The 27,559-nt window shown below is 38.6% G+C and overlaps 1 protein-coding gene across 19 annotated transcripts in view; it reads right to left on the reverse strand.

Moving 5' to 3' along the window:
- Positions 1-27,559, reverse strand: part of KCNT2 (potassium sodium-activated channel subfamily T member 2) — a 339,487-nt gene that overhangs the window by 161,715 nt on the left and 150,213 nt on the right. For all 19 annotated transcript variants that reach the window (XR_002341192.1, XR_002341191.1, XM_021081854.1 and 16 more), the window contains 2 exons: positions 3,395-3,575; positions 1,536-1,700 (listed from right to left, as the gene is read on the reverse strand). Coding sequence is in view for 17 of the 19 variants with exons in the window: in XM_021081854.1 (XP_020937513.1) it covers positions 1,536-1,700; positions 3,395-3,575 (346 nt within the window). In the remaining 2 variants the exon portion in view is untranslated. The remainder of the gene's footprint in view (positions 1-1,535; positions 1,701-3,394; positions 3,576-27,559) is intronic.

The raw sequence follows: 27,559 nt of genomic DNA on the forward strand, positions 1-27,559 counted from the left end.
CAACATAACAGGCATACGCAAATCTCATAAATTAATACCTTCGTCTCGACCTTTTTCAACATTTTTGGTCCCATGAAGGGAAGGGAATCGGTGCTTACACTCCACACACATTTCCAGTCTATCAGGTTTCCAATTATGACTCAGGACTGATTCGAAAATACAAACTGTACACCAGGCAGAAGTCCTAAGGGTCGATCCGCACTTCAAATTGCGTACTTTTCGATTAAAGACGGATGTGATTTATACCATTTGGTAGCACCACTATGAACTGAAAATTTTCTGATGAATATCCGGATGGGAAAGGATTCACAAAAATACTGATAAGACTGACAAAGTAAATTAAAAAATTGAGATGAAAATATTTCAAAATAATTGTCCTTTGACGAAAACACAAAGGTGCTCTTAGCAATGAAATGGTTTAAAACAATTGATCCATATGAATTCATATTCTCTGGTAAACATTTTATCACTCTAAAATATATCTAATAGGAATTTTTGGAGTTTTGAAAACATTCCAAATTGATATTAGACAAAATAACTTACTTAGGGATCAAAATTTGGGGGGGATCAAATTTTCCCCAAAATAGATTTTCTTTGTGGGTTATAATAAGCATCTGAAATTATTTAGTATGAAAAATAAAAAACCAGCAAATAAATATATAGTTCCTCCAAAAAAAAATGCCAAATAATTTATACAAAAATGAAAGAATATGTTAAATAAGTATTACTTATAGACTTTTCAAATATAAAAAAAAAATAGTATTTTAAAAGTTCTCTAAAGTATTCACCAAAAAAAAAAAAAACCTCTTTTCAAATAAAGGGGGAGTTAATCAGAGGTACTCTGTACCATACTGACTGACCTCAGGATTATCCAACATCTTGGCACCAATTCATTGGGGAAATGCAAGAAATTCCAGTAGCTCTTGCTGTCTGGGTTGCACTAAGCACAGTAAATAGAAAAGGAGATTTTGCCTAAAATCTACACTGAGGACTTTGTCTCCAGAGACAGAAGAGATTTTTCTGATCTCAATTTAGCCTAGTGACCATCCAAATTTTGGTCACTTATTGCTACGATAAAGAAGATACAGTTAGATTCTAGGAAATAAAAGGAAAAACGGAACTTTAAGCTTCCACATTTCCATCAGCAACACTTGATAAAACTCTGAAATATTCAAGTAGGCAGATGACATTGAAATGACTTTTTCATTGCTTCATTATATTTTATGTTAAATTTCACTGTTTCATAAAAATATCATTTACCCAAGGGAGGAAAAAAGCAATCATTTTAATTCAAAGAAAACCTTTCTTTGTAGCAGTAACATAATTCCATCTGTCTATATCAGTATAGATACAGAAGGAAACTTAAAATACTGTGTATTCCTCCAGCGTTTTTTCCATGTTCTTAGCTATATTTGTAGCTCTTCATTTTCTCATTCTAAAATTGAGTATATTTATAAAAATCTTCCAGGAGACAGTCTGTACCATCATTAATTGACTTGTGACAGTGTTAGCAGGTATGATCCGTTTAAAGGTACCTGGAGTCTTGGGTGAGCATAGAATTCATTTAAAAAGTCCATGAGTAAATCAATCTTCAGCGAGCTGACACACAGAACAACGTGCTTTTCGGTTTGAGCTCTGTGTCGGCTATAGTTTCCACCTGACTTCTGTCTCTCCATCCACAAATAGGCCAGCTGTTCAAACTGTAATGTATTTTCCACATGTGAATGAAAAGCACTGGACGTGAAAATAAAAATCCATGCAACACATCCCTAGCGACCAGGTTTACACCACTTCTTAGATGGAACTCTTGGAGTTCCTTGTTCCCTTCTACAAGAGACTCTTCAAAGGACGGCTACAGAGCTTGCTAATGTCTCCCAGGGCCTCAGGATCTCTAAGAAAATATATTAATATGACTCTCCTATTAAATCATAACAGGGCACCTAGAGGTTTTTGCGTCTCTACTTTACTTCCAGTAGGGCAGGCAGCCATATATATTAGGCACTGAGTCAAAGAGAGACGTCTCACTTTTTTTCTCCCTCATTCTTCTGTTGACTTAAGTCTGCATCTCGTGCAAGGAGACATACCCTTACCACACAGGTAAGGCCACATTCCAGTTATTTAGTAGCTGGTATCTAAAGGAAGTAGAGGCTACCGGGAATGACATGAGTCATTGGACAGGAGTGGAAAGATCTTTTTTTTTTTAGAGCTGCATCTGTGGCATATAGAAGTTCCTAGACTAGAGGTCGATTTGAAGCTGCAGCTGCCAGTCTCCACCACAGTCACAGCAACTTGGTATCCAAGCAGCCTCCGCAACCTACCCTACAGCTCACAGCAACGTCAGATCCTTAACCCACTGAGCGAGGACAGGGATCAAACCCACATCCTCTTGGATACCAGTCAGGTTCATAACTGTGGGTCAGCAGGAATTCCAGAAATATTATTTTATACCTAGCTGAAGTTTATTTGGATATGCTGTGACCAACCATTGCAGAATGGAATAAACAAGTTTGATGTATATTGGTCATATCCTATTTCTGACCTGCCCACCTATGGATGTCTGTAGGAAAAAGCCTAATATTGCCTATATATGTTCTTTGTTTGTTTGTTTTGTTTTTTAGGGCCACACCCATGGCATATGGAAGTTCCCAGGCTAGGAGTCAAATTGGAGATAGAGCTGCTGGCCTATGCCACAGCCACAGCAACATGGGATCTGAACCACGTCTGCAACCTACACCACAGCTCATGGCAATGCCGGATCCCCGATCCACTTATAGTGAGGCCAGGGATCAAACCTCCATCCTCATGGATACTAGTCAGATTCACTTCCACTGTGCCACAACAGGAACTCCCACCCTACATATTCTTTAGTCTCATTTTATATCTCTGTCTCTTTACTATCTCCTTATCCATTCTCCAAAATGCTGCACAATAGCTATGTATCATTTTCAGGTGTTTATTTGACCAACATATGCAAGCAATTTTTATTCATTACAACATCAGGCTTTTAGATTTATTTTCAAGAATCAAGAGAAATCAACCCTTCACAAGTTTATTTCCTTGAGATATCATTCTAGGATTTAAAACTACACACTCCTACAATCCTATCATTAACATACTTAAACACTCTCTATTTAAAAAAAAGCATCTTAAAAAACTGAAATGACTGGTGAGCTATCAATTGTGACTAGAGGGGAAAAAAAAACCTCAGTGTTTCTAATATCATGCAAAAAGACATTTCTGAGACAATTTTTATGAATTAACTAGATGGAATAATAGCATGTGTTAACATATTACTGTTAGGTTAATATGCCACTTTGCAATTTTTATTAAATGGGGAAGATATGATTTTCTAAGCTTGGCAGGTTTCCGTAACATCAAACATGGTCGTGTTTACCTGGATGGGGAGAACCACGAGAGCAACACAGATCATGGCAACGACAAAAAGCTTGGAGGACCAGGTCTCTGGAGTAACGTCCCCAAAGCCCACAGTAGAAAATGTCACAATGCAGAAATAAAGGGAGTCAAAGAGATTCAGCTTCTTTCCTATTCGTTCCAGATGCTGGATTCCACAAATGCTAGAGAAACAAATGTGCATTACAATTAAAACTTTCAAGTTAGCACATTACTTCTCATCATGACTCTTTTGAAAGCCAAAGGACACTTCATAAAGCCACTTATAGTGGGGATCTTATACTGAAGAATACTTTTCTTCCAGAAAATATAATTTTGAAGTTTTTTCCCCTGTATCAAGCAGACATAAGCTTATTTTGATGAGTAGCCAAAAATAACCAAAATATCACAAAGTGCATTTGAATAGCATATAAAATGAGTAGGCTGAATTTCATAGGCTACTTGCACACACATTGTGAATGCATGTCAAGGAAACGGAGACTAGAAGTTTTTAGATCTATTCCCAGCCAAATTAGCAACAGTCCATAGTCGTCTTCTTTTACAATGTTTCTTAAATTTCTGTTGTACATCAAACTGATCAAATCACAGTTCCCTGTGCTGTACAGTAAGAGCCCACTGCGCATCCATTGCAAACGTTACAGTTTCATCCACCAACCCCAACTCCCTGTCCCTCCCACACGCTGCCCCCTGCCCCCGGCAACACAGATCTGCTCTCCGCGTCCCTGATTGGCTGCCGTGTAGATATTCATGTATATGTTCTACGCATAGTCCTCCCTCAGCATCTGCAGGGTATTGTTGCAGAACCCTTGCAGATACCAAAAGCCACAGATGCTCAAGTTCCTTCTATTAAACTGCATGGTATTTCATATAACCTATGCACCTCCTCTCTAGATTACTTATACTACCCAATATAATGTAAATGCTATGTAAATAGTTGTAAATAAAATGCAAATGATACATAAATAGTTGCTGGTATGCAGTGAATTCAAATTTTGTCCTTTGGAATGTTCTGGAAATCTTTTTCTCAAATACTTTCAATCTGTGATTGGTTAAATCCACAAACATGGAACCTGTGGCTGTGGAGGCTGACAGCATACAGGAAAGGCCTGAGGAGTTAACCATTGCAAACTGACCCTCAAAAGGAGTCCTTCAATAGATAATCTAAGAGAAATAGCACTGCCACTAGCAAAAAAAAAAAAAAAAAAAAAAAAAAAAAGCTGCGAAGTGAGGCTATGAAAGCTACACACAATGTTGGAGGGAGATGAGAGTTGCAATATAAAAAAATCAGCAATAAAAAGGAACCTAGGAATTCCCTGGTCCTGCAGTCACTGCTATGGTTCAGGTCATTGATGTGGTGCAGGTTTGATTCCTGGCCTGGGAAATTCTGCCTGCCAGAAATTAAAAAACAAATACATTTTAAAAATCTTAAAAAAAATAAAAACAAAACCTAGTACTGATGCATGTTAAAATATGAATAAGCCCCAAAAAGATGTTGAGTGAAAGAAGCCAGATTTAAGACTACATATTGTATGATTCTGTTTATATAAAATGTCCAGAAAAGAGACAGAAAGCAAATTGATGGCTGCTTGGGACCAATGGTGGCAGTGGGGCGATAGAAGCTTTCTAAAACTCAACTGTGGTGATGACTGCAGAACCCCATAAATCATTACAGCGACTGAATTTTACTTTTAACATGAGTCAATTTTATGGTGTGTAAATTATACCTCTCTAAGGCTGTCAAAAAAAATCACTCTTCTGGATACAAAGATCCTTCCACTTCCAAGCAGAACAAGCAGATATAACTTGATTCTGATGACCAAGTAGAAGCTATTTAAGGCTTATGCTCCAGAAATTCCTTTCCAGCCTTTTAAGATATCTGTGTACTTGTTTAAGTTATATATTGTAAATATTCAATTATCTTAAATCTTTTTTTAAGGCAGAGTATAAGCCACCAGATAGTTAGATAGATAAACCAAGGGACAGAGAGCTATCACAGACTATATGTCATCATTTTGCTTTTGAGACAGAAACTTTTCTCTTTTTTTTCTCCTTTTCTTTTTCTGTTTTCTCAGCTCCAGCCCAGGACAGTTCAGCAAAATTGCCTGTGTTCTATGTTCAGGAATTGTGGATGAGCTGCCAGGTCATAGGACTTGACTCATGTCAGCTTATTTGCTCGGCTACTCTTTTGCAAGGTAAGAGGCAGGCTAATTCTAGGACATGAAAAGGAAGCCTTCAAAGAAACAAAGAGAACAACTGCTTGATAACCACAGACTTTTCTGTGGAAGACATTTTTATTTTATTTAAAATAATTTATATTTGAGAATGCAAACAAATTTGCCTTTTATACTTCAGTAGAAAACAGAATGAGAAAAAAAAAGATCATTTATATATTTTCGAGAATGCAATGCTATTTCAGGGCTTACTAAATTTTGCATAACTCTTCCTTAAAAGTCCACTTCTGTTTATAGAGAAAATATACATTTCCTAAATCAGACATATGTTATCTTGACTGAACTACCGGAAAAGCCTCCTGCTTTGTTTCCTGGTCATCAGCTTGTCCTTTTAGTGCAACCCACTCATAAGGGCCATGTTCAGATTCTTTAATCACAGCTTGGATATATCAGTCTTGGATTCAAAACAGCAATTGGATTCTCACCACTGAACAACACTTTCTTCAATTCGTGGTGTGATGGATTATTTTCAAGAAAAATTCGTGGTGTGACAGATCACTATAATGGCCGTCAGTAAACCAAGTCTCCTTATGTCCATCCTCCTTTGCAACACAATACTGCTGTACTCCCCACAAAGGTGTGCAGTCTCTTTCTCCATGGCCATGACTTTGAGCTGGCCTACTGCCTTGTTCTACCAACAACATATGGTGGAAGGGATGGTGTGTGAGTTGCAGATTCTAGGCCTCAGGAGACCCTGAAGTTCTTGTTCTCACTTTTTTGGAAGTCTGAGACCACTGTGCTGTGCAGCAGCCCCACACAGCCTAGTGGAGTGCGAGGGGCCGTGCAAAAGAAAACCAGGATGTCCCAGCTGCCAGCCAGCACCAAGAGCTGGACAGGAGAATGCCACCACCTTGGACTCTCCTATCACGTGACAGACGCCAAAAGAGCAATCACAGGTGAGAGTAACAGAAAACCTGCCCCCGTCACCAATCACACAGTTGTGAGAAACCACAAAGTTTTGGGTTGGGAATGGCTTGTTATTCAGCCAGAGACATGGGGTGCATATAGGATTAATTAGAATCCAGCATCTGGATCTGATCTGCTTTTTTCTTCAACTTTTCTCTTACTTACCTCCCTCTACTACTTACTTTTTGGATTTTATACTCAGAATATATGACCTCTGCCCCAATGCCTACTTTTTGCCCCATCTATTCCTTTCAAGTGAAAGTCCACTTTCCCCAGTAACTACAAGAATTCCCATGTTTTGAAATGCTGGCTCAAAAATGACTTCCCTCAGGAAGTCTTCCTTGAACCCCAAGCAATCGTGATTCTGATGAATTCTAGAGTATGTATGAGCGGGTGTCTTAGCTACACTTTTGCAAAAATATCTCTGGTTAGTGTTAAACATTTATCACCCTCCTCAGCCATTATCAACCCTGATGACAGTATTTGTACTTGATAATTTTATTTCATACGACACTTAGAACAAACTGAATAGCAGTTACCCAGTAACTAACTGCGAAATGAACAGAAGGACACCTAATTAAACCCTGCTCAAATAATTCATACAAACTCCAGAAAACAGTTCATGCATATGTTGCAGTTTTTTTATTACTGCATAACAAACTCTCCCAAACTTAGTGGCTTAAAACAGTACCAACTTAGCATCTCACATGATTCTGTGATTGGGTGGGAGGCGCCTCTGGGTTTTGTAGGCTCACACCTACAGCTGTGTCCAGGTAGAAGGCCAGCTGGAATGGAAGGTCCACAACGGCCTCATCCCTGCACTCTACAGACAAGGTCCATATTTGCCTGAGATGCCTCGATTTGCTCCATGGGACCTCCCAACCTTCAAACAACCCGAGCAGCCTCCTATTGTGTCTCAGGGCTGCCAGGCCCCTTAAAAAACAGCTATTATCTACCCCAGCTCTCTTTGCCAAAGACATCACAAGATTACCTTGGATTGAAAGAATGTCCTTGGAGTTCCCGTCATGGCGCAGCGGTTAACGAATCCAACTAGGAACCATGAAGTTGCGGGTTCGATCCCTGCCCCTGCTCAGTGGGTTAAGGATCCAGCGTTGCTGTAAGCTGTGGTGTAGGTTGCAGACACGGCTCAGATCCCATGTTGCTGTGGCTCTGGCGTAGGCTGGCGGCTACAGCTCCGATTAGACCCCTAGCCTGGGAACCTCCATATGCCATGGGAGTGGCCCAAAAAAATAGCAAAAAGACAAAAAAAAAAAAAAAAAAAAAAAAAGAAAGAATGTCCAAACAGATGCCATCTCCTCATGAGAGGAGCTGCAAAATAGTGTGGCCCTGTTTTTCGGTCTACCAAACGGTTTAAATGATAATGCCCATCCGAGCCTACTGAAATCTTAATGATTTTACTGAATATGTCTTATTACAAGTCAAGGTATTTAATTTCCTTAGTATAGTAATTTATAGTAATTTTCTTACAGTCCCTTTGTAAAATACCATTTATTTCACCTGGGAAAACCATGTGAGCCTTTAACATATTTTTAATTTTATGTATTAAAATTATTAAAGGGCAATTTTATTTATTAATATTACCCTTACACTGAAAGGACTTCCTATACCTTAATGCTATCTAAATTGATATGAAAACGAAGACCCCTAAAAATGATAAGCAAATGAAACAGCTGTTGAATGTTTGGAATTACTATTCAAAAACCAAATCAACTTTTTTTTTCTGGACACACCCACAGCATGTGGAAGTTCCTGGGCCAGGGACTGAATCCAGCCACAGTGGTAACAATGCTGGATCCTTAACATGCTGAGCCACTAGGGAACTCCAAAATCAACTTGTTTTATGGACGAATAAAGATGAACACACTGAATTATTTTCAGAGTCTTCCTCTTACTTTGAATAGGCCTGTCAGCTGGTTTCTCCTAAGGTCTCATTAAATGGGGCACTTCTTATGTTCACGAGTGACAACACCGATTTTAAAAATATTGATGTGAACATATTATCCCCAAGTCAATAAATATTTTTGTAATAAACAAATGACACGTGTTCCTTCTTCCCAGGAGAATATGAGGCAGAGCATATGTAAATATCCAGCCCAAGAACACAATCATCCTTTCAAACTATAGAAAAATCGTGTTTCCTCTCTGTTCAGAACTCTCAGTGCTCTTTTTTCATGTTCAGACTAAAACCCCAAACACCTGCCTCTTCTCCGGCCTCATCTTCCAAGACCGTCCCCAAGTCTCTATCGCCAGTTGCACCAGCCTCACTGCAGCCAAGCGTCACCCACTCCTCTCAACACCTTCCTTGTCTTTCCAGCAGATCTCGGAGTGAACACGTCCGAATGGAATTCTCAACTTCCTCTCTCAGCGTGCCCTTCCCAAACTCTTCATCACCAAATAGTGCCAAACAGGGCTTTCTCACTGATTCAGCCAAAATCGTGGACTCATCCTGGACTTCTCTCTTTCGCTATCTTTTTTTTTTTTTTTTTTTTTTTTTTTTTTTTACAACCCATGTCCAATTTCTTAGCAAACGCCAGTGCTTCTAACTTCTAAACGTAACCACTGTGTGTGTGTACATCCTACTGCGCAGCCCAAGGAACCGTGTCCAATCTCGTGGGATAGAACATGACGGAGGATGATACGAGAAAAAGAACACACACACACACACCACACACACACACACATGACTGGACATGGCTGGATCACTCTGCCGTACAGCAGAAATTGGCACAGCATTGTAAATCAACCATAATTTTAAAAAACTTAGAAAAAAACAACCAGAGTCCACAAAGACTACTCCTCACACCTACTGCTACCACAAGGGTCCATGCCAACATCTTTTTTTCCCTGCACTGCAGTCAACACTCCATGCTTTTCCAGCAGTTTACTGCCAACACATCAGCCAGAGTTGCCCTATGACAACACGGGCCGGGCCACGCTGTTCCTCTGTGGAAACCCCTGCGAGGGCTCCCTATTTCACTCAGGCCAGAAGCTAATGTTCTTTCATGGGTCTCTAGCACAAGCCTCCCCCTGCCCCGCCTTTGCCTTCTGGGCTCACTTCCTCTTTGCTCCCCGAACTCTGCTCTGCCCAGGTACCCTGGCACTCTCGCTTTCTGACCAACATGACGGATGGGATCAGGACTCAGTCTCGTGCACTGTCCTCTCTGGCTCGAACACACTGCCTCGATGTCACGGCTTTCTCCTCACGTCCTTCATGCCTTTACTTCTATCTGGACCACTATGTGTACTCGTCTTTCTTACCCTGCTTAATTAAAACAAAAGTTTTAGGCAGTTCCCGTTATGGCTCAGCAGTAACGAACCCAACTGGTATCCATAAGGATGCAGGTTCAATCCCTGGCCTCGCTCAGTGGGTTAAGGATCTGGCGTTGCCATGAGCTGTGCTATAGGTCACAGACACAGTTTGGATCCATGTTGCCGTGGCTGTGGCACAGGCCAGCAGCTGCAGCTCCAATTCAACCCCTAGCCTGGGAACTCCCACATGCCATGGGTGTGGCCCTAAAAAGACAAAAAAAAAAATTAGTTTTAGTGGTTTGTTGGATTTGGTGCCCACTGTCCATCAGCCTCTATAAAACCAGAGTCTTTCAGGACAGAGTCATGTACATTCTGTACCCCCGCTGCCCGGGCACCTATGTTAGTGCCAAGAACATACTGAGGTTCATTAAGTATTTCCTAAAGGAATGAGTGAGGGTCTGAATGTGAAATGCCAGGGTCTCCGTCACCCACATTTAAATCACCAAGCTATTTAGCCTGTTTAGATATTAATGAAATACAATTCATTAACAAAAAGAAAAAGCACACAAAAATGTTTAACTGACCACTGCCTTAATGGTGGAATCTAATAAGAAGTGGCAAGGCTAAATACTTCTTTGTCACAAGAGGCAAATGACTTTCCCACCATCTTTCCAAATAGTCAAGTACACTTATAAGTATATAAGTATATACAGTATACTTATAAACAAGTAAATCAAGGGTTATTCTCAGTAATTCACTTTTGTGACTCCAGCGTTTGCTTCAGTTAGCACTAATTAATATGATAAATTTAAAACATGTGAAAAACATGGACATGTGAGATGTATTGACTTATTGAAACACATTCCGCTTGTGCCAGCAAATTATGTAACTAAAATTTTGTATTTCTATAAAGCCAAAGTGAATATTCAAATATAAAACTTGTGTTTATTTAGTCTTGTTAACATTCTAAACTTTCTGTCACAAACATATTTTAAAACTGTTCGAATTGCTGGATTAAATTGGCTACATTTAACCATTCACTAACCAAAAGCTTTACCTGAAATTCCGTTCTTGTCCCTGTTAGCGAATCTTGTATACTTCAGTACTAAGTTCTGTCAATCAGGTTAGTTACATAACTATCATGATAACAAAAGCGTCCAGTTTATGTTTTGTGGAAAAAGTACTGTCAATATTAAAGAGATTTGCCTACAATAGCTTTATAATCTGGACTTCAAGGCCAGGATTCACTTTGACCCTAACTTTCCCTTGTATCCTCTTGTATTTATAGAAATGATCATGTTATTTGAAGGTAGAAAGAGTTGAGAAGGGAATTTTGCAGAAATTTGCACTAACTTAGCAAATTCTAAAGATGGGATATTCATACTATTTAGGCAACAAAGTCTTTCAAATCTCCCCAAAGAATTATAAAAACTAGATTTTAAAAGTGTTTTGGAAATTACATGTTGCATGTTTTCATTTTATAAAAGTAAATACGAATACTAATAACAAGGCTGAGACTGTGCTACTCTGAACACACTACCTGGCCACAGCATCAGTTCCTGACACCAGCTACAGAGCGTTCACATCACCACGTGGAGAACGTTAAAAGCGCCTGCCAGCTTGGGGCTCACCATCTTGGTGACGAGCAACCCACCCAGGAGGGTCTTACCACTTACATTACTGCTCAGTATCAACCATTCAAATAAAAAATGTTTTACATTGTTCATGTAAATTATCTTTTTAGGAGTTCCTGGCATGGCTCAGCAGTAATGAACCCAACTAGTATCCACGAGGACACAGGTTTGATCCCTGGCCTTGCTCGGTGGGTGAAGGATCTGGCATTGACGTGAGCTGTGGTGTAGGCTGCAGTCACAGCTCGGATCTGGCATTGCTGTGGCTGTGGTGCAGGCCGACAGAAACAGCTCTGATTCAGCCCCTAGCCTGGGAACTTCCTTATGCCTCAGGTGTGACCCTAAAAAGACAAAAAAAAAAAATAATAATTATCTTTTTAAACAATTCAGCTACTTTCATGAAAGAATGGAAAAAGTGTACCTTTAGGACAGGTAGACACAAGGATAGTTTATTATTATATTATTACATAATTCTTGAGGCAAAGACAGTTTTCACATTGAAATACCCTTTTTTGAATTACACATAAGCATTAATATTTCACCTATATGTTAGTTCTTCTTCCTAGAACTGTGACTGCTACAATGTGCTATATAAGGATGTGAAGCTATTCTGTGATTATAATCCATTTTAATATAGATTGTTATCTTGTTTCATTCACAGATGTCTTTGGAGCCATTATTAAAGGAAAACTGCCTCTTCTCCCTGTTCCTAATTGATGAATGTCAGTTAATTATTATTTTGTGTCTGTACTCAGAAGAGATTTTAATGATGGGCACAGATTTTCTGATAAGCCAAACCCAAGAATGTGCTCAAATATAGCACATTCATAATCAAAATATCCTATTTTGCCTTCTTGTAAAAGAGATACATCTTTTCAGTCAGTCAAAACCCAAGGCCCACTGCTTAAATTATATTCTGAATTGAAAGTAGGAGTAGATTTAATACTACAGAATTAAAAAATAAATAATCATGGCTGGTGGATATTAGTAAAAACTCTATTATCTTTAAATTTTTGAGTGATTAAATTTATATTGTCTTGTGACGGGGCAGTAATATTTAAGAAAAATGCTTTTAATTTTAAATAAGAAAAGAAAAAAATTTTTTTCCCTTTTTTGGCTGGACCCTCAGCATATGGAAGCTCCCAGGCCAGGGTGTGAATTCAAGCCACAGCTGTGACCTACACCACAGCTATGGCAACACCAAATCCTTAACTCACTGCACTGGGCTGGGGATCCAACCAGCACCGCCACAGAGACCGGCTGGATCATGAACCCACTGCACCAAAGAGAGAACTTCGAGAAAAAAAAAGTGTATAAAACCAATGGATGCTATAATATTTTACTTAAATACTCCCTAACAGGAAAAGATAGCCTAATATCATAAAAGAAAGTCATATTTATTCGAGCAAATACATTTATTGATGGTTTACTAGTGTCAGGCACTGTGCTGCAGGTTAGTGATGCAGATACATGACACTTTAGTCTACACAAAACGTTTCTAAAAACCAAAGTGAATGATTTTGACCTCAGCTTTATAACACACTACTAGCAATAACACCATAAATTAATAAAAACATTTAACTTAGAACACGATTAACACTAACTTAAACTACTTCAGCGTTTTGAACTTCCTGCTCCTCAAATGAAAAGTAAATGTAATAACGTGAACTTCTTCATTTTGGTTATTATGAGAATTAAATGAACTAATGCTCAGTGAAATGCCTGACCCTTAATAACATGCAATGAATTCAGTGGTAATTCGATTATTTGTGTTACAGCCCCAGCCTAAAAGAAAGAGAGGCACAAACATGAGTCAATGCAAAAATCAAATATCTACCCGAAAGTCTTACAAAGCTTTGGCTTTTTGCCTGACAAAAAACACACATACAATTAACAACAGAGGCAAGGACTACAAAGAAAAAGAGGGGCTATGAGAAAATAACGTTTATCTATTCTCTTTGCTATGGATTTGATAACAAAGTTATCAGTAACAGAAAGCCACCCATGGATTAAGGACTAGCTGTAATCTTGTCCAATCTTTCCCAACCCTGCAGCCCAACTGCCAGAGAAGTGAAAAAAACGGGCAAGCATGGAGGGCGCCCAAAAGAATAGGCAGGCAATTTGCAAAGTAAACCCATAATGTTTAACTATTTAGAAAGAGAGTTGTACTGATACGAGTCGACCTTTGGAGGGTTCGTTGCCATCATTTACAGAAACTGACTATGAATTCTTGGTAAGGCGGCAAGGGAAAAAAAACTCTGAGCGTTGGCTCCGGGCAAAATGTCAACATCAGGCTAGTGACTTGTTTTAAAAAGGACCACCTATCACTGAGATTACTTAAACGAAGGAATTGCTATTGTAGTTACATAAAAGACTACATATACAGGTATATATAATATGTATTTATTCATAAAGTTCATTGACTTAGGCAGCTACTAAGCATATCATTATATGACAATATATTAAGATGAAACATTAAAGTAGACAAACTTTAGGGAAAAAACCCAAGGTAATTTTCTCTTTTATATTATTTTACACACTTAATGTATACTGCTATCATTCAAACAGGTATTTAATTTTATATAACTTACAAATTTTCTACCTTGCGAAGATGAAATATATCTAATTTTTGAATTTTTTTGCATTTTGAGAAGCAGAGAATTTCTGCCAGGCATATATTTATGTTTTTTCATAACTGCAGTCAATACTCACAATATTCAGTTTAAACTGGGATTTCAGAAATCTTTCACATGGCCATTTCTGCCTTAATGAAATTTAGTTTTATATGAATACCCATTTGAGACAATGAGTATTTTAAAGACCACTGTCAAAGAATAAAAACCCTTGAGAAATTTTAAAGCACAGATTCTGGAAAGGTTTTTTTTTTTTTTTTTTTTTTTTCAATCAAGTGGACATGCATTTAAACTATGCAGATTGGAAAACAAAATGTGACCTAGTCAAATATATCCTGAAATACCTATTTCAAATTTGATTACCTCCAATATGCATTAGAAACAGAGAAATGCCCTTGAGACTTCATATCATCCAGTATTTCTACAATCAGTAAGGATAAGAGATTGACTAAATGATTAGAACCATACGAAAGAAATACAGCTCATGAGACGATATTTTGTTTGGATTTCAACCAATATTTGTAGGTTTTCAACATAACCTATAGATATCATACATAGGGATAAAGGCAATAGATAATAATGACATAAGAAAACAAACAGTGGGGAAAATTCTGCTGGTGAAGAAGAATATAAATTATCTTTGGATATATTGAAGTTATCATTTCTACAAGATATTATGTCCAATTCTTTGCAATAATGTATTTTATTAATATATACTTATAATAAGGCATACATATACTCCTCAGATAAAACTTACTTGATGTTCATCTTTGTAGTTTTAATATTTTCAATTTCAAAAATAGTAATACGCACTTGTTATTACAAGACAAATAAAGACATAAATGAGAATCGCTATCATTCCACTCCTTTCTATACTTGAGGTAATATTTAGCATATGTCCTTTCGCTTGATATTTTGTTTCGTTTTGCTCTTGTTCTTAATGTAAAAGTACTTTTGATTTGAACTTTGCAATTTATTACTACAGGATTTTTATATCTATCTTTGTAAGGTGATCTTGGTCTATAGTTTTGTATTTCAATACATGTTTCTTGAAAAGCTAAACTGGCAGCAGATGATGTTAACCAGACGCAGGAAACAAAAACATTTGGCAACTCTGGGTTAGTATATTTTTATTCAACTGAGGACTTTTCAGACCCCTTTAATGAGTTAATGTTTATTGTGAATCTCTAAGAATCATTTCTTCTTACTTTTGATAGAAGATCTTAAAGTACTGGAGTTTCATGAACTAAAATAGGAGAACATCAGCCCACAGTTTGTGCTCTGAGTATTTTTTAAAAACCTGTCTTGCTTAAACATTAAATGACTTGGTTAACTTTGTATCTTTGTCCACAACCTGAATTGCACCACTCTGGATTTGCTGTGCCTTGAAGAAATCTAATAATGAAACTGTCAATCTCTGAAGTTTTTTCTGATAAGATCAAAAGACATAATTTTAAAGCGCAACATTTTAAAATTAAAAGCCCTCTAAATTTAATCTCGACTTAATACTGCTTAAAAACCCATAAATATCCATTTTGGAATGGCCTACCATTTCTTCCATAATCCACAAGAATAAACATGCCTCACTCATAATTCCTTGGTCTTTACCGATTTTTCGAAAATCTGAACTTTCAATGCATTTCACGAAGTAAAATTTATAAAAACAGGCCCCCAGTAACCATGCTGAAAGCTAGATACACACAGAGGAAGAGCTCTCTGCCTGCTCAAAAGCAGCTAAGAGAATAGGACACATTTTTTTTATAAGCAGCACAGATATTTAAATGTGGAACTCGAAAATGAGCAGCTTATATGGGAAGGAGGACTCCAAATTTTGTCTCGGTAAAAAAATTAAAAATTCTACTTTTACTGTTTTATTAACTGGAATACTCTTAAGTCTTACTAAGGATAATTTCAGTTTAACTATTCAAACGCTTATGCAAAAATCATAATCACATGAATTAAAAAAGATCAGACCCCATTTTACACTAAAAAGCCATGAAATAGATTACATCACACATTTAATCTCTAATTATCCTTAGGAAAAAAAGACTAATGCATCATTTAGGAAAGCTAATATCTTAATTTACATGTTTTAAAATCTACTTTGTTTACTCTTTTACTCAGTGAAAGAAGAATCATGAGGGTAACAGTTAGAAATCATGCAAGGCTACCTGCTACACCAACCATGACAGAATATGGCTAATGCTCTTGCTTCCATCAAATCCATCATTTACAGAGAATCCACATTGTCCACTACCAGTCCTGTAGAATATATTTCTTTTAACAGAATTCTGTTAAATTTCAGCTTATTACATTTCCTCTGCTTTCATCATTAATGATCTACACAAAATAAAAGCATCTGCTGAACAGTCTTTGTAAATTACTCACAGGCTCACCAGCCTATGGGCCATTACTAATATACTGCACACTGATGGAAGTCGGAATTTTTTTGTTCATGGTAAGAAAGATGGAACTTATAGCCATGGAGTATTTTGTCTATGTTCCCTAGATGAATTGCTAAGCAGGTATCCATATTCATCCATAATTATTTATCAGAAGTGGCTACTGTGTGTCAATGTAAAATGTATTTTCCACTATAAACTGTGAAGAAAGAAGATAGGTAGCAAGGCAGTGAGATCAGAAAGATGACAAAACAGATTAAACTCAGTGAAAATAAAGAGACAAAAATCATTACACTTACAGGTACTAAATAATAGGACTTAGGCAAGAATCAAGTAAAATCAGGCTCCTGTTCTTCTTGAAACTCTCATTTTAGGAGACTTCGAAATTCTAAGATGAAGCCCTTCCTTACGGGAAAAAAAATACTGGGGAAATGCATCATCAACAGAAAGCTATTAAAATTACGCTTGTGTTTTTAAAACAAAATAACACGGATAAGACAATAAATAAAAACAACACAGTACTTCGTCATCTTATATTCTTGTTAACAAGTGAAAACATTTTTAATCTACTATTCCTTACGTTTTGGAAAACTTTTACGATTTTTCTCTCCTGAAAGTGCTTGTAATTTTCTTTTCACTGTGCTGTAGGTCATATACATTTTAAATGTTTTTACACTGGTCTGTTCTATCAGGCACAGTACTAGGTACTGAGGGAGAAAATGGTATAGAAAACCGTGCACAACTACTTCCTTGATGGGGGTTAGTGTGTAGTGGAAGAGATAGAATATGACGACTAATATCAACGTACACAGATGCACGAAGGAGAGACCTCCCATGCTATGACTTCCCACAAGGATGTAATCCAAGCTAGTCAGGTGACTCGGGATTCAATTAAAAAAGTGATGTTTACATTAATATAAAAAAGATCAACCTTTACTCTGGAAAAGGTAAAAACATTCTAGGGAGGTGGGGGGGTAGTCTGATGGAGGAAGCAGGAAGGAAAAAACAAGCAGGACCTCTGAGCACGGGAAAAAAGAAAAGGATGTGACATGAGAAAGAAAAGATGGGGGAAATCCCAATAGTGCAGGAAATTAAAAATATATCTTAAGGGGTTTTGCATTCATCCCACAACACAGGGAAAATCTTCAACACGCAGTACGCAAGTGGTGACACAATCATATTTCCACATCCCAACCATCACGGACACTGCCATGAGATGAACGGTTTGGAATGGAGCCAGAGTGGAGACAGGTAAGCCGTTTAGAGGGCTGCTTCTTGTAAAGAGGTTACGAGAGTTTGGATGAGTGAGGTGATGACTGAGAGGACCAGAAGAGGGGAGATTTGCAGGACATGAAAGAGGTAAAACGCTGGGACTTTCTTTCTTTAAAATTGTGCATCGCGGAAAAGAACAGGAGGTAAAAGAATGGCTCCATCAAACCAGCACCACAGCAGTGACAACACCAGATCCTTAACCCACTGAGCCCTCAGGAAACTCAAGGAGTTCCTTTCTCTTGTCTCTCAGTGCATAGCAACAAATACATCAAAGAAAAACAGTTCATACCAAGAAAAATCTAAGAATATATGAAGGGCAGTTTCTGCTAATAATGTTGTGGAATCAGATGACGAAATACTCTAAGTAGGAACGTGTTTGAAAGGGTCTCTAGACCTAAGGCTTACCTCCCTAAAGGATTAGGCTGCAGTGCTCATGGAATTCTTAGAATCTGACTATGCTAGGGCAGAAATAACCAAACACCACCTTCTGGCCAACTACATGGTCTTGAAAAATATTTTTAAATCCCTTTATGCTAATTTGTAAAAATTCCAACACAGATATTGAAGCTTGAAACTAGTGATAACCTGTATATGTGTCCCTAATGAGAATCCTTCACAGGCTTATTAGCCATCCCTAGATTTTTAACGTGTCTGGACACACGTCCATCATGCTATTCTGTGGTATATGTGGCTACTTACGGGATTATGGAAAATATGGCTAATAATATGTGATACACTTCTGGAAGAAAAAGATAAGATGAGGGTCTAGGATTGCCTGTGAGATGTTGTGAAGAGGAAAAAGACCTAAAAAGTGTGTATATCTGTGCACGAACCTAAGGAGTGGGCACATGTGTGTGCCACATGCCCAGTGTATGCTCATAACCCTCATGTACGTGTAAATTCCCTTTTTTGAAACATTTTATGGGAGTATGGTTGGCTTAAAAAGCTTCAGGTGTGTAGCAAAATGAATCAGTTGTACATGTACATACATACATCCCTTTTCAGATCCTTTTCCCACGTAGGTTGTTACAGAGTATCGAGTAGATCTTCCTATGCAGTAGGTCCTTGTTACTTACCTACTGCATATATAGTAGTGTATATATGTCAATCCCAAGGTGCTAATTTATCCCTCCTCTCCACAACATTTTCCCTTCAGTTACCACAAGTTCAGTTTCAAAATCTTTGAGTCTGTTTCTGTTTTGTAAATCAGTTCTCTTGTATCATTTCATTAGACTCCACATATAAGTGAGATCATAGGATATCTGTCTTTATCTGCTTTACTTCAGTCAGTGTAACAAAGTCTAGGTCCATCAGTGTTGCTGCAAATGGCATTATTTCGTTCTTTTTTATGGCTGAGTACTATTCCATTGTGTATATACCACGTCTTTATTCATTCCTCGGTTAGTGGACATGTAGGCTGCTTCCATGTCTAGGCTATTGTAAATAGTGAAAATTACTCTTCATGTAAACTTCTCCGACTTTAATGCTTGGAAATAGTAAATAACATTTAATACTGGAATATTGAAAATACAAAGCCAGTGACTTACACTGACTTTCTGAGTCCTACCATGATGTCAGAGATCACTTCTGAATTTACCGTTGCTACATTTCCAGTAATAGGATAAAAGAATAAAGTGAACAACTCTAAGAATCATGTTTCCTCTTGCCCTCCTTTTTTAAGGCTTAAATTTCAAAAACAAACCACGAAGTACAATATCTATTCTGCTTTCCTCTTTATTTGTATTTTTTTTTCTTCCTAACCGTAAGTTTACTTTAAAAAAGGAAAAAAGGTATTCTTGTTAGGTACTCAAAATCAAGTCATGAACGGTTCTGGGTAACTTCTCCCGGACGCAAAGAAGACAGAAACTTGCTTCAAGAACCTTAACTGGGAAAAGCACGACTACAGTGCAGTCTGGTGACAGGATGGCCTTTAGAGCAAGTAGACGAGGGAAGATAAGGCCAGTGCAGTAAGAGAGCACAAATTATAAATTGCTTTACATGCAGCACCAAAGAATTTACACCACCCTGAAGACTCTGAAGACACAAGTGGAGAATTCTAAGCAAGGGAATGAATGATGTCATCGCATCGAGCAGGGCTGAGCTCATTAATGAAAGTCTGCTGATGCCCTGAGTAGGTCCTGCTGCTCCAAGAGGCAATTCCATTTACCCTCGACTCTCGGTCTCCAGGCCAGCAAGTCACCTTGAAGACACTGCCAATGCAAATCGTGCAAGTGAAGTTCTAACTGCGAGTGGAGGACATGATGGATGCACAAAAGCTAATAAATTCAGCCCCGAAGTATTTCCTAGATTGTGAGCTCTGAGCTCTTGGCAATTTACCTTTTTTTTTTTTTTGGCCTGATGGTTTTATTTTCTCAGTTTTCAAAAGTGAAGTGTGTAACTGATAAAAATATTAGCTTTACACACCATTAATTCCCATTATTATAAAGATACATTCATATTTACAGTTGCTAAAAATGAATTCGTACAAATAAAATACGTATACATCCTGATTCTTTTCAGAAAAGATTTGATTGGCAATGCATTTCTACAGTATTATCAAGAAGCTAGTAAGATAAACACTATTTGTTTTTGCACATATGAAAAATGTAATGGTGCCAATTAGGTATCGAACAGTTTAAGCTTATTTATACTCACTTAATATTACCACAGAAATATACTGCTAGTTACTATAACATAACAAGACCAATCCCAAATGTCCATTCACTAGTCAACAGTTTCTGGAAAGTAAGGCAAAAAATAAGGCTTATTGTATTCCATTTGAAATGCCCCAAATTTAACTAGCCACCAAAAATAAAACATAGAGCTTAACATGTTACTTTATATTGTAAACAATGGAAATTACTCCCATAGCAAAAGTGAAAAAAAAGATATTTTTCTGAAATAATTTACTTGAATCCAATTTTTAACCTAATATTAAGACTTCATGTTTATTAAGTGATAGTGATAACACTTTTATGTTCATAATACTTAGTTCCTGCTCAGAATCAAATGAAAAAATTCCCCTAAGAGACGGCTAGGTGAAGCTATATCTATTTCATAGAGTATAATATTCAGAAATCTCTGTAATATACAAATATTACCATATATTGGTCAGAACACACTTGAGAGGTATCTGATTAGCTCATGTGAGCATTCAACAAGCCTTTCTGCTGGTTGTGTATTTATTGCTTGTAAGCTGGTGCCAAATATATCAGCATATTTGGTCCCCCAGGTAAATAATTATTTTTCTTTTACACTGGAAATTACAACTGTTTTCCTAATCAATAAATTTGTTCAAAGAGCAGTTTCAGGAGGTCAGTGACACATTCTAGAGGAAAGAAATTTACTGGAAACATAATCTACATTAACATTTACCTAGTGCAGATTTTGCTCTGATGGCTTTAATTTTTTAAACATTTGTAAGAATCTTCCCATATCAGATTATTTATATCAAACGAGACTAAACTAGGAATTAATAGTGCAATGAAGATACCACCATTCAAGAAAATCTTTGATTTTGTATTTTTTGGCATCAAAAGAAAGTCATTAAGCAAAATGACAGCCTTTTTAGGATCCGACATATACAGTAAATATGCCATTTCCTTTACTTTTGACTCATCATGTAACTCATCAGCTCAAAATTTCCTTTAACAGGCATTATCCTAACAGCATTTATTCTCATTCTTAGCAATGATGAATGTCGTAGAATGACATAACTTCAACGACCCTACTGGGACAGCTCTGGGACCCTAATTTGAGAACAACTGACCTGGTCCAACCCCTCTCTCTTCAGAAGTAGCCTCTTAGGGAAGAAAGAGTCTGAAACGTGACAAAGGGCATCTACACTCGCAAGACTGCCAGGGGCAGAAAAAGTTCTTCATTCCCCCCCTCCCCCACGCTGCAGGAGTTAAATAACAGAAGCCTTCTCTAAGAGAACCGTCTAACTGGACAGGTTTTTGTTTGAGACAGTAATCAGGAAGGAAGCCAGCTGCCTCGAAGCTCTCTGTTAAATTAACTTTTAGGTTGTAAATCCTTCCTGTACCAAAAGGAAACCCAATTTACAATCTAGTGAACGAAATGATTAATGAGTTATTTAGCTGCTAATTAACTAGGGTGAACGTCCCCCAAAAAGACGAAATTTGACTAAGCTATGTTGTCATTCCTAAGTGACAAACCTGTCTCTAATATCTTCCACTTAGATAATGTAAAGAGAAAACGACTCAGGGAATATCAGTCCTTTGACTATAATCTGTCTTTAACCATCTGACATGTAAGCCTCTAAAACACCCAGAGGCATATTTTAAGTACTTATGGCAGTTCGTAAAACATGGCTAGGACAGCAGAGAATCATCATTTATAAAGTGCACTTAAGTGTTAACATCTTTAGATAGGATTGAACTTAAAATAATATCACTGTTTTATATTTTACACTTTCAACCAAGTATTTTATCCCAGACTTGCTTAAACTTATAATCATTTCATAAACTATTTTATATAAGTAAAGGAAATAAGTCTAATTTCTGATAAATACAAATGGTTGAAAATAACAGAAAGTTAGTGTATTGCAGAACCACTGATGGTGGATGGCCCAGCAGAGTCACCAAGACCTTTGAATTGTTTAGAAGTGTTTCAGTAAGGATTTAACATGTGAGCCGGGACCTTAAGGAGGACAAAACCTAAGTGGAGATACACAAGGCAAAGAGAACACTGTCACGAAAACCCCAGAGCTCTCACATGGCTCAGCAGGTTAAGACTCCAACGGCAGCAGCTCGGGTCACTTCAGAGGTACGGGTTGAACCTGCAGCCTGGAGCAGTGGGCTAAAGGACTCAGCGTTGATGCAGTTGTGATGTAGGTCACAGCGGCAGCTCGGAGCATGCAATCCCTAGCCTGGGAACTTCCACATGCATCAAGTGCAGCCATAAAGAAATTAAAAAAAAGGAAACCCAAGTCAAGAATCACCATTACCATCAAGGAACGGAAAGCAAGCAGTGCTGTGGCAGCCCAGTGGGTCAGAGGAAATGCAGTTATACGCTGAAGTCAGAGAGGGAGGGGCCAGACCATGGCAAGCCTCGTAATTACCTTTGTTTGCTGTTTGCAGCCTAGTGCACTGGGGGAGAAAATTGGAGGTTTTTTGTGGGTTTTTTTTTTTTTTTAAGAGGTTCTTAAACTTGTAAGAACATCTTACTGTTCTTTGGAAATATACTATAAGAAAGGTAGGGTGTCAGCAGGCAGATCAGATATCCCAGCAAGAGACTGTGGCTGTTAGAGGAGGAGGGATAATGCAGACATAGGTGGATGGTGTCTGGAGAGACCCTGGCCCTTGAGCCGAGGGCTTGCTGATACGTGGATGCTGAGTGCGAGGAAAAAGGAGGCCAGATGACTCCCAGTATTTTACTTTTTTTAAAGGGATAAATTAATAGTGGGATAACTCAGAAAATACAGAGAAAAACTGTCTGGAAAGAGAGAAGAATCAAAAATGTTTTGGGGAGTTCCCTTTATGGCTCAGTGGTAATGAACCCGACTAGTATCCGTGACGACACGGGTTCAATTCCTGGCCTCATTCAGTGGGTTAAAGATCTAGATGCAACTCGGATCTGGCATTGCCCGTGGCTGTGGTGTAAGCTGGCAGCTACAGCTCTGATTCGACCCCTAGCCTGGGAATTTCCATATGCCGCAGGTGCCACCCTAAAAAGACACCCCCCCCAAAAAAAATGCTTTGGGCTGCTGAAGCTATCTGCTTACAGATGGTTTTGGAAGCCATAGGCATCTGTGAGCTCACCTGGGCAGGCAGATTGGCCAGGTCCTGGCAAGCAAGAAGAGCCCTGATAACCTTCTCTCTCTCATCAAATGTCTGGAAAGTTACATTGGAGAAAGTTAGGGAAAAGTATAAATGATCGAATTGACCTCCTAGAATAAAGGTGAACCCTGCGGAGCACCGGTAATTTGCACCAGCGCACACTGTCTCCTGAAAGGACTGCTTTCATGCACCTGTGAAGACATCCCATGCACAGAAAAGATGACAAGTCATGATCCGACAAACCAGAGCGCGTTCTGGGGCATTAAGTTGCCCCCCTTACTTAAAGCTCCTTATCTCCTTCCTCTGACCTTACTGGTCTCCTCCCAGTCTGGAGATAGTCACACACACCTCAGAGAGCTGAAAGGCTCCAAGGGCTTGGTAAACACTATGCCAAGAAGCAGAAAACCAACGCTACTTTTCCATTATGTCAAGTTTTAAAAGAAATACTGCATGTTGCGCTTCTGCATTTCTGTATCATCTCCACATCATTCTGCCTACAGAACGAGATTCCTGAGTAGTCAGGAAACAGGGAAAGAGGACATTAATTATATGACAGATGTGGGGGCTTTCTTCCTTCTCACAATGCGAGCCCAGTACAACTCATGTCTCCTCCACCTCAGCTGCCTTAAAGCTCAGAAGCAGGTTTATACTTCGTCCCTACTATGGTGACTTGTCATTTCTCCTACTTCTGTTATAATGATCCAATTTCTTATCTGTTTTGAAAACTGCCTCAAACTTTTTGTTAAAGGTTATAGAATATTTCTTCTGCCTCCCTTTGACAAATGAGTAAATGAAGCCTCAGAGAAGCTATCATTCAGCAAATGAAGTCACACAGCAAATGAAGTAGCACAACCAAGAACTATTCAATCCAGATAGCTGTATATACACATATGCCCCTATGAGGACTAAAGCCTAAGAAGAACAATTTTTTGTTGTTAAACTAAAAATCTGTCCCTCTAAATAATTATGGCAATGAAAATTCTACTTTACATTTAAATAGCACTTTAGGATTTACCAAATGTCTTTATATAAATGAGCTAGATATTTGTGGTTATTCAGCACTGCACCCTCCTTGACTTTATTTATTCATTTTTTTGGCTGCACCCTTGTCATGTGGAAGTTCCCAGGCCAGGGATCAAGCCCACACCACAGCGGTGAACCGAGCCACTCCAGTCACAATGGCAGATCCTTATCCTTCTGGGCCATATGGGAACGCTCTTGCTTGACTTTCTAATAAGAAAATAGAAAAGATTTGGTGAAAGGTAAGCCAACCAACCAAAAAAAAAAAAAAATTCCTGGAGAGCAAAAGCATTTGGGGGATATCCGGCTGGAAGCAAAGAAGACTGTGCTTCAATTGTCAATATAAAAGATAATTATAAAGATGGAGATTTAAACTGGTTTTTCACCTTCACAGCAGGCACAATAGAGGGAAGAGGCTCATATGAAATTCAAATGAGATATTTATAACATCCTAAAATCAATTTGCTAGCAAATGGAGTCTAAAAATAAACACCAAAAACTTATACATAAAAAGTAGGACAAGGGTCTATAACAATTACAATTAAATAAGCTAATTAATAGGAATGAAAAAGCATCTTAGGTATCCAAATGAACCTGGATTATTAGGAATGACCATAAATATCCTGAACACCATTTGCGAAGCAAAATGTCGGTGTTATTATAACCTGGGAGTTGAAGACAGCACCAGCATGAGCAATGAATTTGGAGAAAGGATAAAATGCGAAAACGTGTCTCTTCACACTCGGAATGGAAATACTCTAAAATACCAAAAGAGGGCAGATTATAATACCTTCTCATACCTGCATACATTTAAAATATCATGTTTTGTATCATGAAATAATTTAGAGAATTTACTAATAGAATATAAGGATTCTAAAAGTTAGCTGAAATGCAAAAGTTTCTAAACAATTTTAGGAGTTAGGTAACAAGAGGAATTAAGAAGAAGGGGAAGACAGGATGAAAAAATGACGAACTTTAGAAGAGAAAAAAATAGAGTTTATGGTGTTTTAAAAAAGATGTATGAATTTTTCACGGGCTTCGTTGCTCCATGGTAAGAAATATTATAATGAAAATGTACTATAAAAGCTCTGACGTCGACTGTGGTTTAAAATAGACAGCCATCTGGGTTGGATGGTATAGAGAGGGCTATGTTTGGAGAAGTAAAAAATAAAAAAAACATTCTGGGGTCTATTTTAGTAATTTGATTCTTTATTAAAATCTTCTGCTACAACTACATTTTTTATCAAGTTCCCCTTGCATTTTCACTAGTTTTGCTTTACGTATTTAACTGCCACCTGTTTTGGATACAGAGGTAAATGCATATCCTGTCTCCTTATACATTGGACCATTGATCCTTGTGCGATGTCTCTCACTACCCTGCACTGCTTCCATCAGAAAGTCCACTTTGTTCATTCGTTAGGTGCGCTTTCCTAATCTCTCATCCGCAGTGATTCTCCAGATGTCACTGATCGCCAAATGCACCACCCGGGCCCCAGCCTCTCCTGGACTCTGGGCTCCTATAGACACAGAGCTCTTGAACCCTTCACCTTAGGTTTCTGAAAGGCACCTCAACTAGAAGGGACCCTCTCTCTTTCTCTTTGCGTTTCTCTCCAAATTTCCTAATCCTCAGATTGGGTACCACATTCAGTCAGTTTTCCGAAATGCAAATTTCAAAGTCATCCTTCAACGTTCCTTTCCCTTTCACCTCACACCCAATTTGTCATCAAAACTGTCACTTCTGTTCCAAAAAGAAATCGCAGGCGCCACATGCAGTCATTTGTGCTAAGCCCCATGTCAGCAAACCGAGACGCCATCGCAGGTTGGTCTCTACCAAGAACACAACCCTGAACCAGTCAGTCTGGCATCCCCCGTGGCACTGGTAAAGTAACTGGCTGGCGAGACCCTCACCGTCCCCCATGGGAAGGTGACCTTGCCTAAAACAAACTTCTTGTCCCCACTCTCTTTCTGCCTTTAAAAACTTCCCTTGGGCGTTCCCTTGCGGCACTGTGGGTTAGGATCTGGCATTGTCACTGCAGCAGCTCAGGTCCCTACTAAGGCACAAGTTTGATCCCTGGCCTGGGAACTTCCACTTCAGGTGCTGCCAGAAACAAAACAAAACAAAACATTTCCTCTCCTACAGCTCGTCGGAGCTCCCTTCTATTTGCCAGATGGGATGCTGCCTGATTCACGAACGGCTGAAGAAAGCCAATTTGATCTTCATAGCTACTCCCTTGAATTTCAGTTTTTAACCCTTCTTTGTAAAAATTATTTCGGTAAGAACACAACATGAGAGCTGCCCACTTAACAAATGTATCTGTACAATAAGTGATATGGTGGTCTAGTCGTGGAATCAGTTCATGGAAAAGGCATGATAGGAACCCAAGATTGTATTGTTCCAATTTGTGATTTTCGCCGTTATACTAAAGAGCAAGCCCACCTTAGTGGTTACTGAAGGAAGCAACTTTGTAGTCATTCTGGTGGGACAACAGCTGTCATTAAGATGCACACAGAAAAAGCTCCTAATGTGGCAGAAAATAAGATAACTGTGTTAAGAACACCCTGAGCGAAATGCACATAGAAAATGAAAACGTTTCAGCACGGACGGAACCAGAATGGAGCATCTTCTTAACTGACTGCCAAGCTCTCGCTTTGGATCAAGGTTTCTCATGGATCATTCGCAAGGAGGAGCCAGCAGGGAGCCTAACTTAGGACAGAGGCTGTCCTGACCCTGAGGAGAAGGCACTCACTCGCTGCTGGAGAGCAGAGCTGAGAAAACCAGGTGAGTCATAGCCTCAAAATGCACCATTCACAGCAGGGATGGTTCTGGGCTCTTATGGAAAGAACTAGAACCAGAAGACAGGGCCCTGGGCACTCGGAAGGCTTAGGCAGTTAAGACAGAGCTTCCAAAGCAGGTATGACAGGGCTGCCGAGCTGCAGCATGAAACGGAGCCCCGGCCTGCAAGGAGGTCAACCTACCCTATTCGA

Source organism: Sus scrofa, unplaced genomic scaffold (assembly GCF_000003025.6).
Source record: "Sus scrofa isolate TJ Tabasco breed Duroc unplaced genomic scaffold, Sscrofa11.1 Contig2471, whole genome shotgun sequence".
Lineage (NCBI taxonomy): Eukaryota > Metazoa > Chordata > Mammalia > Artiodactyla > Suidae > Sus > Sus scrofa.